Source organism: Melozone crissalis, unplaced genomic scaffold (assembly GCF_028551555.1).
Source record: "Melozone crissalis strain CALT ecotype California unplaced genomic scaffold, PUWL_Pcris_2 ptg000013l_1, whole genome shotgun sequence".
NCBI classification, from domain to species: Eukaryota; Metazoa; Chordata; class Aves; order Passeriformes; family Passerellidae; genus Melozone; species Melozone crissalis.
The window spans coordinates 61099495-61113024 of NW_026535791.1; the positions used below are offsets into that span (position 1 = coordinate 61099495).

Genomic DNA, 13530 nt, shown 5'->3' on the forward strand with positions numbered 1-13530 from the left:
CTTGCCCTCCAAAGGTTACAGTGCCTACCAGGACACACACACTGAAGGGAAGAAAGATAGAAATCCTCCCATGGCCTAGGGCTTTGTATCTGTTAATATGCATATTAAGAAACATTTGTGTAGCTGTATGATTGGAACTTTTGTCCTCAGTGCATTGTAACCCAGGCATGTATTACTCCTCTTCCATTCTGAGGAGATCAGTGTGTTTCCTCTTTGATACAAGTCCAGTGTGTTGGATTTCTCATACAAGTCTGACTTGAACGAACCAGAACTTGAACAAACCAGAATAATGCTTTATTAAAATAATACTTATTCCCTAACCCTATCTGAAAAGGCTTTAGCAGCCACATCTCAGAAACTATGCAGAAGAAGTCAATACCATTCCTTTAGTTTCCAGACTGGCAAACTGCTCAAAAGCAATGGTTGTTCACAGTGTACAACCTCATCAGGGGTTACAGCCACCTTCTGGTTCACCCCGCAGGCACTGCAGGTCACAGTGCACACCTCAACACAGATCATGACCTGCAGAAATTCATTAGAGGTGGAGTCAGTCTGGTGTCTCTCTCAAGAGTGAGAGAATGCTACACATTTCCTGGGCTCTCATTAGATTTTATTTTCCAGGAAATAATGCTTTCCTGGAAACAGTCATCTGTCATCTCTGTAAGCAGCATCAATTGTCTGACAGTTGAGCGTTCATTAATTTAACTGGTTACCTCAATAATAAGCAAACTTACCAGGAAATGCTATCTCATGTTTAGGACAGAGTGAAGGACAGGAGAACCTTTATAGCTTTATTGTCTAATGCTTTGTGGTCAGCAGCCCTACGCAGTGGGGCTCATAGGTGGCTGTTCCCTGCTGGCAGTGCAGGTGAGGGTGGTAAACCAGGGATTGAACTGGGAATGTGAAATCCTGAAGAGGTGAGAGGCAAGCAAAGCACCATCCCCACTGTCTGCCATGCCATTTGACAGAGCAGATGCTTGTCATCTTGTGCTGCTTTACCCTTAGGGCACAGACAAGTCTCTGGCCTTTGCTCGTCCCTCTACAGCACAGGACTGGAGTGCTTTGGGTGAGGTCCCTGCCTCTGTGCCTCTGATTTGAGCTGGCAGAGCTGGCTCAGCTGGCAGCTGAGCTTTATTCCCCAAAGGAGGTCTTCACATATCAAAAACGTGAGCCTAAATTATGGCTTTTCTTTTGGCTTTGAAGGTATAACATCATTGTCTGAGATGAGGTTTGTTGGAATTCTCTTCCTGTGTGCTGCTTGTTTTTACAAGTGTATGGCACTTGCTAACAATTACAACTCAAATTCGAAGTGTCCTCTTCAGCTTCCCTATTCTTCTGGCAGAAATTTTGATTCTGTGGTAACATGAAGTATTCTGCAATCACTTTAGGAGCAAATCCCTAGCTTTCTTCCCAATGTACAATGATTTATGGATGATTAATATGGTAGACAGGTCAAAAATGTGGTCACTGTTTGTGCTAAGACAGTGGCAGTCAGTGGAAAGTGTCCCTTCTCCCATGCCAGGGGGATTTGTAACTAGAAGATTGTTAAGATCTTTCCAGCCTAAAGCATTCTGTAGTTCTCTGACTCCATGATGACAGGAGTTAATTTCTAGGAAAGCAACTGTATTTTATGATTTGATGCTTGCCTTGCACTGCATGCCTGTCTCAAAGGCAGGCATGCAGGAGACATTGCAAAGGTATCTCCTCTGCTGAGACAAACATCCTGTTTCTGTGCATGCAGTGTGCAAACAAAACCCTTCAGGCACAGGTTTCTGAAAAGGGGGTTTCCAATTCCTGAAGAAAACCCAAACCTGACTGCAGTTGTCTTTCTGTATACCCTAGCAGTTAAATTGCAAGCCAGTAGGTTGGCAAACCAGGCCTGTCAAATTCTGGCTATGGGATGACTGGAGCAAGTAATTCCAGGTTTACCATGGACTGGACAACACGGGAGATTGCCATGGTGGTTTAAAGCCTCGTTGATGAAGGACCTGATTCAGTGTAAGCATTTGGCTGATGAATACACTGAGAGCCCCATGGGAAAAGAGCACAGATTGAAACTGCCCTGCTACAGACAGTTCAGTGTATGCTTGGCAATGACAGCCCTACTAGAAGAGAGCAGCAATAGCTCATTTGCTTTTTGGATTGGGTTTTTTGTGGGTTTGTTTTTTGGTTGGTTTTTTTGAGTGTTTGGGTAATGGGGGTTTTTTGTTTAGTTTTGTTTGGGGTTGTTTTTTTTAATTTGTGCAGTTTATGGAAGCATTTTTTCAAAGCTAAATTGGGATTAAAGCCTTAGATGTGAATTGCATTGAAGCAACTATCTTTCTCCCTGCATTTCTGTGACACAAACACAAAAGTGAATTCTGATATGCCTCCTTCTCTTTGTACATGGCACTGTAGGTAAGCTCTAAAACATAATGGCATAATTAAACCACAATGTCTGTTTGGGAGTGAACCTTTTCTTTTTACCGCCATTTTCTGCTCTGTTCCTCTGCTAAGTTGCCAATTCAGGCCTTAAAATATTGCTTCAATCTCTGAAAAGTGGTAGTTGTTCTTAAGAAATCAGAACAGCAGGAGTATTTGTGTGATGGCATATCTGTGAGCAGCAGACTTAACAACTCTTTGATTATCTCTAAATCCTTTATTTTACAGATGTTTGACATCATACATGGTTTTCCATTTGAAACAAAATCCTTGCTGTGAAAACAGTTTGTTCAACAGCAAAATCATAGATCTTTGGAGACTCCCTGAATAAGAGTATCAAAGAGAACAGCTGTCTGATATGAAAAATAACATTGTCCTTAATCTCCTTCAGATGCTTCTAGGTTTGTTTTTGCTAGAAATGCATGCAAAAATTAAGAGGCTGGATGGGTATCACTGGTTTTTTTAATATTATTTCAGATGGCTCAACAGAATTAACATGCTTGCTGCTGGCTATGCAGAAAGAGAGAGGATCAAACAAGAGCAAGGTAACGTGTTGTTATTTTGTTTTCTTCTGTCAGCTCTTATCACAAGTTCATCTGTTCTCTTTTCCCTGCTGTGTATCAGGCCTCATTCTCATCATCTGAAAGCAAATCACATATGGGTATTCCTGTTGCTTTAGAGAATTCCTTCTCTGACAGGAGTTCTAACTAATTCCTTCAGACTCTCATCTGCAGACACTTCTGAGATTATTCCTGAGAAGACTGCAAAAGATAGCTAAAAAAGCAGATGTACTGCCAGTAAGCTCCACTGTATGGTACCAAGGAATCTGTGTCCCTTATCAGAAGAAACTTAAGAATCTGGAGGCTAAAAAAAATATTTGAAACACTGCATTTGTGTTTGAATTCACAGAGGGCAGGAGTGCATAAAATTGGTCTTGGGAACGAAACCATTTTTCTAAAGCCTGTTGAGATAATTGGATTTACTCTAAGGACTTTAATTTTAAGGCCACTTAAATTTTGTGATTCCTACTGGTTTTACTGTATTGCAGTGTGTTGCTACAGCCCTGTTGGCATTTCACTTTGAGTTGTAGGCTTACAACATTTTACATGTTTATTTTTTATGCCTAATATTTAATGGGTCAAAAAAACAGCATATAAAATAATGTGTTGATTTTCTTTGAACTCTTGCAGTAGAAATTGTAATTGCAGACAGAAAAAAGAAAGGGTCAGTCCAATTGTGTTGTGGAGGCTCTTTCTTGGAATTGCCAGTGACATGGATGCACAGAAGGGTTCCTATCTAAGTATCTGCTTTGGCAAGCAGATAGGTTTTGAATTCATGCTCTTTTTAACATATGTACCAAGCAGCAGGCACCAGAAAATTGCAGTGGTTGTGATGATCCAGAACTTATCCAGATGCCTGTCTGCCTGCTTCCCACTCAGTCAAAATCTCAGTTTTTAATTCTGTGGCTCTGAAGCCTTCATCAGAAAGATTTTGGGTTTTGGGCCAAAAAACTCATGTCATTTTTGCCACCAGGCCCTCTGCATTCCCACAGCCCAGGATAGCAGCACCATGCTCACTGTTCTTCAGTCATGTTCTCAGTGCCTTACCAGACCTGGAAATCAGTTTGGGAACCATATTTCCTAAGCAGCACTACTGTAACCTGTTAAAAGAACCTGTGTACCATCTGTTGTCACTGCTTGAAGAGGCTGTGAACAAACTCTGAATCTCAGAGTCTTCGAGGAAATCCTCTGTTTTGGCATTCAAAGCCAAATTACAATTTTTATTGACAGCAGGTTGGCACCAGAATTACAATGCCATGTGGGGCAGTAAGTGAAAAGGTGTATGTTATGCTAATGGTGTCCAAGTGCACAATTACACATATACACCTTTCAAAATCCAGATGGACATGGAGAAATATTTTGCTACTAAGAAATCACTGAGTAATAAAATAGCAGATGATCCAGATAGACATGAGATGATGTGCATTCAGGCCTCATGTAGCTTATTATTAAAATGTCTCCCTATTGAAGATAATCAGTGAATCCCCACTGACTATGCAAATTATATCCTAGGCACTGACAGAGTTCTTTGTTACACTATCACCATTCACTCATGTTGATTTGTTGCAGGCAGGTAGGTAGAACTGTATCCTCTTTGTGTTGCTTAGTTGTGTTTAGTGTGGGAGGCAGTATCGCATGGTCCCCTCACTGCCCTACACTGTTTTAATGCCTCTGGTGATTTTCCTTGGCTCCCAGCACAAGGGCAGTTACACAGCTCAGTATTGTCCCTAATTAGCAAAGTTAGCAAAGTAAAACCTCTCTATCACTTCAAGCATTTTTGCCATTATAGAAACTGTGAAGCTAGAATTTTCTATATTCAGTGACTGTACCAATTGTCATCTGCATATTTGATTTGACAAAAGCTCTTTTCTTTCTATGTGGTTCAGCCTTTTGCAGCAAAGCTTTATAATACCTCTGAAACAATTCAACAGGAGTTGTCAAATCTGTCTCAATTAAGAGTTGAATGGTTCTGAATCTAAAGTTCATAAATATATTTCAAGAGCTTCAGAGATGCACGAATCATCGAATTGTGGGTGTACTGCTGAATAAAATGTTACATTCTGTACAGAACAGTTTTATAAAAATACCTTCAACTTTTCATGTGAAATACAATGCATGTTAGCAATATATCAAGGGACTTCCTTGGATGGAGAAGTTATATACTTTCCAGTCACACAAATCAGAGGGAAAAAATCCCTAGTTTATATAAATAGAGTATATTTATTCAGGAAATGGCAGATCAGTGTTGGTTTATATATAATATATTCAGTCTGTTAGTCATTGAGAAAACTTTCAAGATATGCCTGATACATAGAGCTTGTCCATCACTGAATTGGACAAATCTACAGAGAGAGATACAGCAGCTGTTTCATAGCATCATACATGTTTTACATGGACTCTAATGAGTCAGTTGCCAAAAGCAGAGCATTTATAAAAATTGGTGGGAGGCCATTTTCATACATTTTATCTGAAAATTGACCCCTGTTACTGCAGAAATTTTCAAGACAAGCTACAGGCTGCCAACAGAATTCCCTGTCTGAGATAAGGTGTGCAAAAGCGTCATCCCACGATGTTCTCTTGTGTGTGGATTTGACAGGAAGAACACCTTCGTATTTTTAGCCAAAATTGGAACCTGCACTGCGGCTGCTAAATTTTGCTTTCAGAATAAACAGTTGAGCTCCAAGTCTGCAGAAATGTCACTGAGCAATGCAGTTCTGACAGGTCTCTCACCACACAGCACACCATTAGGCTTTGCTGCAATAGGAGCAAACATGCCTACCTGCCAATATTTTCAGCTGTTTTAAGTTGCTGGAAACAAGTTTTCTTAAAAATAGGATTTCTTTAGAAAAAGAGTTTTCACTGATTTAGTCTTTCATTCAGCAGAAAATAATTATTTGCAGATGTCTAGAGACATAACTGTTAGGAATTTTTTTTATTTTGTAGTCATAAAAGCTTTATTTATGCAACTTATTTATTATACTGCTTAAAGAGAATGTCTCAGCTGTAAGCTTGCAGGAAGCAAATGAAAAGGCTTAGAGTAAAAACAGAATTGCTATTGTGTGGAAAAAATTGAATAGATAAATAAGACTGTCCCCACCAATACTGAAATCTAAAAAACAAAACTGTAGAGACTCCTGTTCAAGATGATGTCATTTAAAGGTAAGTTTATGCTTTAAGTCTCTAATAAGATTAAATATGGTAGATCACTGATGATACAATGCAGTAATCGTAAGAGAAAATCATTAAAGACAAAATTACATGTGGTGCCAGATCAGATTTTTACTTTAGATTATTTGTGAAGAAGCAATCAGTCTTTTTCTCCTTATTTTTCAAAGAGAGAGTAGTAATGATGCACTTTGTTGAACATGTGAAATGAAAATTGCCAGTGGTTAATCTGTGAGCAGTCTGAGCTATAGTGTCCTGTCACACAATGATTTACCCAAATACTGGGAGGTGATGCAGTCAGAAACAAAGTGACAGCAGAAATGTTTGCACAAGTCTTACAACATGCAAAAGTGTTAAGAGTTGTCTGTCTTGAACCGGGTCAGCAGTTAACTAGGGTTTGTTTGGGTTTTTTTTGCAGGAAATATTAAGGTTCAATGTCCTTTTAGTTAGGTGCTGTTCTACTTCTAAAATATTTGTAACATAATAAATGCCCATATAATATATTCTTCTTTGTGTTTTCCCCTTTGAAATGAGCTTGGCCAAGACTTGATTTCCTGAAAAAATGAAATGTTTTAATTAAACCATAAACTTAACCCACAAAATCTATGTCCTTTATACTTTCTCATCCTTCTTTTTGAATTCTGTTCTTAAATGTCATTGTCATATTTTTTCCTTACCATATCACCTTTATGTTCTTGCATGAACGACAGGGCAGCAGCTGTTTATGAAGCAGATGTATGATATAAAGTTTTTCTTTGTCTTGCCTTAAATACCACTGTTTGTTATTAGAAATTGAACTGAAAAACATGTCTGACTGGTAGAAAATAATGGGAAAAAAGGGTAGAAAAATAGCACTGATTATTCATGGGTGCAATAACTCCTACCTGTTTGATTTTCCAGTTGGTTAAATACATTTGTTGTTGTTATTTGCAGTCAACAAGACTTTAGCAAAACTATGTTTTTAATAATTTCAGTTCAAAAAATATTGCAGGATTTGTCAGCCAATAAATATCTAATCTTAATTATTTTCTTGGCTGTATAAATATTGGAAAGTCTGATACACATATTAAGAGTATTCTGTATGCCTGTTGCATTTATAAGGTAAGCACAAGAATTAAATTTGTGGTCATTTTCACATTGCTGTCCAATAGTTCTGTAATGGGACATTAGATTTATTATACCCCATAATGTTTAGATTTTCCCTCTTTAGATTAAGACAATTCCAAGTTACAGCAGCTAAGACTGACAGCATCAGCATCAGTATTTCACTGCCAACAATACCAAAGGAGGAATTTCATGTTGCTTTTGTGAAAGCACATCTCTGATACAAAACTGCATCAAAATGTGCTGGCAGTTTCTGACCTGATCCTTGTGTGACCCGTAGATTACTGGAGCGAGAGTGACAAGGAGGAGGCTGACACTCCATCGACGCCGAAGCAGGACAGCCCCCCGCCCCCGTACGACACCTACCCACGGCCGCCCTCGGTGAGTCACCTGCAGCTGGCCCTGGCAAGGGAATGTGTGCCCAAAGGGCCACCCCTGCAGCTGGCCCTGGCAAGGGAATGTGTGCCCGAAGGGCCACCCCTGCCTGCTCTCCTGCCCAGGGGCACAATCATGCACCCAGGATGGAGCGCGGCCAGGAGGTTTTTTAGTCAGTGCTTGACTGAAGGCATTGGTTAAGCAACACACATTGCAGACTTCAATGGCCACCTTTGCTGTTTCCACTGGTTTCTAGAGAACAGGGATTTATAATCCCACTTGCTGTACAAAATAGATTAAATTACAGAAGTCTTTCTTCTTGTTCTTCATTCATTATGGACAGCTACTCATCCATGCAATCCCTCACCACCCTCTTACCAACTTTCTGAGAAAATATTGCCTCAGGAACAACAACACAGACTCTTCTCTAAGGCTCCAGCAGTAGTTCTATGAAGCATTACAGTAACAAATTACACTTGAATTTCCAGAGAAATGCCAGCATAAAAATGTTCTGTCTTGTATTGCAAACAGCAGTACCAGGTGTTCTCTTATTGTGAAAAAGTAGGTTTCTCTTATAGAGAAATATAAATTAGAAAAAAGGGGGATTATTTTGCTTGAAGCAGTTGTTGATATAAAACTATATTATAGACCTGTAGCTTACTTTCCACTCTAAATTTTAACTTTCATCTCTGCATACTTAGTGTTAAGTAATGCATCTTACTTGGATATGGTTTTTGGAATTAACAATGGGGAAATACAGGGGAAAGAGAGCATTCATGATGTTTAATTTGAAGGCAGTACTTTATCTTACAGAAGTATAGACCTTTGAATGGCAGTACTGAAGCACTGCAAGCATGATTCCAAAGAAAAGCAAAATAGAATAACAGGCATTTGGAGAGCGTTTTTAAGGTTTTGAATGAATCGGGTACATCTCTTCTATGTCTTCCAAAGTGCTATATTTTGCAAAGTTTTCTGCAAATTTTCATGGCTTATTTTATGGATTAAGTGACATAGTAAAGATACTTACTATGAATAACTATCAGTATTTGACCTGCAGGTATAACATAGAGACATGGGTATGCATTAAAATTAGGATCAGGACAGGTTAATTAGGCAAGGTTGCGACTTATTAATGAACTGGGTGCCATGGCTGATAATGAGAAGCGACAGTTATTATTAGGAGCATCTCTCGGAGTGCATTGATCTGAAGGCTGCTCCTTGCTGCCATTGCAGATGAGCTGCACAAGCCCCTACGTGGAGCCCAAGCACAGCCGCCTGTCGTCCACGGAGACGTCGCAGTCGCAGTCGTCGCACGAGGAGTTCCGCCCGGAGGTGGCCGGCAGCGCCACCGAGTCCCCGGTGCGCAAGACGGCGAGCCAGCGGCGCTCCTGGCAGGACCTCATCGAGACGCCGCTCACCAGCTCGGGACTGCACTACCTGCAGACGCTGCCCCTGGAGGACTCGGTGTTCTCCGAGGTGGCCGTGGTGTCCCCCGAGCACCGGCGGCAGTCCACCTTGCCCACCCAGAAGTGCCACCTGCAAGACCACTACGGCCCCTTCCCCCTGGTGGAGGGCGAGCGGATGCAGGCGCTGAACGGCAACGGGGGAAAGCCCCGAAGCTTCACCCTGCCCCGGGACAGCGGCTTCAACCACTGCTGCCAGAGCCTCTCGGTCGGCGCTGCCGACCACCACGAAGAAGCACAGCAGAAGGAGGTGGAGGAGGAGGAGGAGGAGGAAGGCAAAGCAGCAGAAGAAAACCAGGAAGATAAAAGTAAGTATGGGATGTTTCTGTGGCTTTTCAAGTGTCCTGTTTGTGTAATGTAGTGGTTGTTTTTCCTTTTTCCTATCAAAAATCCCCTACAGTCTTTCAACATCCCCCATGTTTTACCAGGTCCCCCTTGTTGCACACCTCTTTGGTCTGCCTTGTGTATGAGGCCTAATAACCAGAATGCTGCATGACCTCTCAATCCCCAGACATTTCCCTGTAGGCTGGTCACCAATCCCTTTCTACTAGTAATCCTTAGCTTAAATGGATTTTGCTTCCATGCTTTTCTTCATGTTTACACTTGCACAGTATCCTCCTCCAGTAACAAACATGTTTTTAAGGGACATACTTGGTAAGATTTCCAGCCAATCCCATCTGAGTTTAAAAACCTCTTGGTAAATCCTGGAGTGCAGAGTCAGGCTGTGATTGTGCAGTATCCAAGCAGGCAGGTCAAAAGACATCCCAAAATCTGTAAGAAGTTGAAAAAGAGAAGGTATTTTCCCAGTTCCTCTCATTGTGATTTATAAGGAAAGAAATTAAAAAAGCATTTCAAATAAAAAAAAAATATATAGAAAACAACTGTGACCAGCGAGGCTTTAAAAAAACCCATAATTCTGAGTAACTGTCAGTCACCTGGCACAAAAACTCCATGGTTATTAGTCCCACTTATCAAACATAATCCAAATGACCAGGGATTAGAAAAGGTCCCTGCCCCTCCTGAACATGTAAACACATTTTTGTGTCTGCTTCATGCTCTGTCCTTCACTGTCATTTGTGGAGCTTCTCAGTATGTGCTGCTAGCAACGTTGAGTCCGCACCCAGGTTGTAGGGTCAGTTGGTGAAGCCTGCACTCATGATTTGTGGGGTTGCACTGCAGTTAAGTTATCTGAAGAAGTAAAGAAGGCAGAATAGCCCTTGAAGCTACCTGCTATTTATTCCTTCAAATTCAGCTTTTTCACTGCAGTAAATAAGTACAAAAATGGTTAAGAGAGAGGAAAGGGTAATGAAGGCTTTGTATGATTAACTGTCTACCTAAGTTGATTCATTAAAGTTAGCACCTTTGCTGAGCATTAAAATTCATGTGGATGTTATTTGGTACACTTAGGAGAGATCAAAAGTTTTCCATTGTTCTTATGCTTTAGGCATTACCTTCTAAACATCTCCAATTCTTTACTTTCTTCTGCTGCTTTGAGAAAACAGTGGTTTCTTTTGCAGATATTAAATTTGATGCCATTAAAGTTTAAAAAGGCACTATTTCAATTGTGTTCATGCATGACACTTTGCAAAAAACTGATGCATTTATTAGGGTAGTATTAGATTCTTACTGACTGTGAAATGAAGCTGTCTAATTAACAGGGTTAAATTTCATCAACCATGCAGCACATTTTGTCCTATTTTTAGCCTTCAGATTTGGTTTTCAAATGGGTTTTTACTGATAGAAATATAAAAATTTTTTCTAAAAAAGTCCTTACTGAAATGGAAAGGGTCAAGGGGACTTTCCACTGGCTTTGCCGTGCTGTTTGGGCACTACTTACAGATACCATTGCAAGGTCTAAGAGCTTTTTTAGGTGTTTTAAATGTCAATTTCAATGCCTTTGTGTACCTGGTTGTAGCATTTTATAGCATGCTAATTACTAGTAAAAGGCTAGTGCTTGATTTAATCATCTGGGGTATTTCTCCATCCTTCTATACTAATTTCCAGAAAAGGAGAACAAAGGTGTAATTTTTGAAGTGATCTCCCTGTATATACATGCTTATATTTTTTATTTGAGTGGGGAGGTTTCCTTGGTTGAAGCTTTAACAGATTATTTTTGAGTCACTGATGACCAGCTAGACAGGTCAAGTGTTCACGATGAGTTGTTGACCTTGAAATTAAAAAACGAGAAGCAAAATACTGTCTTGTCTGTTGAAAAGTTTAACTGTTGAATTGCTTGTTGCTATGACTGCAATGTTCTGTTTGCAACACTGACTTTTTCCAGTGCCCTTACCAGTAAAAGGCAGGAGGATTTCCTGCAAATGGTGTTCCTAAGTGCAAAATCCAGTTTCTGAGTTGAGAGGTTTGCTTACATCTGCTAAGTCACTACCTTGTGTGTGCTACCTCACTGGCTCCTTCACTTCCATTGCTCTGCGAAAATGAAACATTGCAACTGGCTGGAGAAAGGAAATCCTCTCTCTTTCAGAAATGTTTTAACCTCACATTGAATGTCTCCTCATGTGGTATCAGAATCTTTTAAATATATTTATTTGCCTTACACATTTGTGATCCTGACAGAGTTCTGGGCTCTTGGATGATTATGTGTGTTCTTGTGTGTACTTGTGTGTGTTTTAAAGCTTAATCATTCCTATTGCTTTTTGTGCAAGACAAGAATGCAGCTCCTTTGCTGTTGTCAGATGCCTTTGCCAAAAGTTTGTTCTCTCAGCTTTCTGTTGTTACATTCTCACTGTTAGAACCACCTGAATTTAAATTAGATAGTAAAATGCAGTCCTGTTTCTTCCAACTTCTCTTGCAGAATTGTTTTCAAATAACTGCACCACAAACTAGGAGCTCCACACTTTTTTCAGATGCTGTCCGCAGCTGCTATAATTTAACATATTTCTGTTGATTTTGTACTAAAGTTACGCTGATTTGCAACAATGAAGCATCTTCTCTCAGACAGTCACCACTTTATGTCTTAAATAGATATTTCAAGACTTTACTGACCCTGTAAATAGTTCTGTGTTTCAACTCTTCTAGAATGCCTAGATATATGTGGCAAATTGAAAATATGGGTTGTCCTTTCCTGTGTTTATCTGTCAGGACCTAACTTTGTTGTGTGTTCAGGTGCTTATTTTGTCCTGTTATATCACATTAACATTGCACTGCTAATCCTTAATGGATTGTTTTATTTCCCAAATGACTTTTGTGTAAATCATTTAGATGTTCCATATTGACACCATTTTGTAGTGGTCTCTTGCTTTGTAATCAAAGAGGATTCTCTTGTGGGAAATTTGAGCTTTTCCATGTGTTTGTTCCTGATTATGCAAATGGCAAACCACGTTCAGACCTGCAGCACCAGCATGCCCCTTGCTGTGCTGTTCAGAGGCAGCCTGAACACAGAGGGCAGGTTGGAGGCTGTGGCACAGTGTTTGCATGTCTGTGATTCAGTTGTGAAGGAAAAGTTGGGCCTTTTCAGGTTTGTTTTCTGCTAGTGGGAGGTAATAGGAGACAGCAGCATATCATGACACTGTCACCCTCTTCCCCTCTGGCTCCACCTCTGTCTGCACTCTGTTTTGACAGATTCTGCCACTTCATGCAAAGAACACTTCTAGAGAGACTGCTTCCAGGTTTTGTCCCAGGAAAGCTTGCTTCAGTTTTTTCTTTATTTCTTTAAATTATCTTTGGTGGTGGTTCCTTCATTTTCAAAGACTTCTCTGGTTTGTGCATTACTAGGGTTTACTAGCTCTCTGCAGGGTGTAGCTAGCTGTTGATCCTGCAAGCCAAGTTAACTTAGTTGCAGGAAATCCTGCACCTTTTTTGCATATTCCCTGAAAAAGTCTTTGGAGAACAGCCATGTTTGGGGGAGTCTCAGGTGCTGTCATCTGCCCAGAGAGTGCTGGGACAGGAGCTCTGCTGCTGGCTCCAGGTGCTGCAGGGCTGGCTGGGGTAATACTGGCACACTTTGCAGGGAACTCACACCTGGGACCTGCAGCAGTGTGCAAGGGAGTTTTCCACTGTGCTGCCTCCATACAAATTTATTCAGGGAACATGGATAGAAAAGCACTTATGTCTGTGTTTGAGTCTGAAAAGGGATTTGCAGCAGGAAGAAATCACTTAGATTGTCTTTGCAGTGTTAAATCTTATTTCCTTCTGTGTTGTTTCTTGCCTCTTTGTTCTGCAAGTTTTCAGTCCTTTTTCTGCACTCTTAATACTATTGTTTTTCCTGACATGTGTTCAAGGACTTTTTTTGTTGCTACCCCATCATCTTAATTTCAGATAATACCTTCTGTATAGCATGGACAACTGTAAAAAATTTTTACATAAATTCTAACAAATTACTGGCTGCCCTTCTGGGGCAATTAATGGCTGAGAGCTGCTTGTTTGCTGCACTGGTTTCACCCTCCAGAGTGTTTACAAGATGCTACAATCTCCCTCATGTGACT

The 13530-nt window shown here is 40.5% G+C and overlaps 1 protein-coding gene across 6 annotated transcripts in view; it reads left to right on the forward strand.

The window, feature by feature from the left end:
* Positions 1-13530, forward strand: part of CNKSR2 (connector enhancer of kinase suppressor of Ras 2) — a 206170-nt gene that overhangs the window by 156811 nt on the left and 35829 nt on the right. For all 6 annotated transcript variants that reach the window (XM_054271704.1, XM_054271707.1, XM_054271705.1 and 3 more), the window contains 3 exons: positions 2899-2966; positions 7531-7631; positions 8859-9396. In XM_054271704.1, the coding sequence (XP_054127679.1) occupies positions 2899-2966; positions 7531-7631; positions 8859-9396 (707 nt within the window). The remainder of the gene's footprint in view (positions 1-2898; positions 2967-7530; positions 7632-8858; positions 9397-13530) is intronic.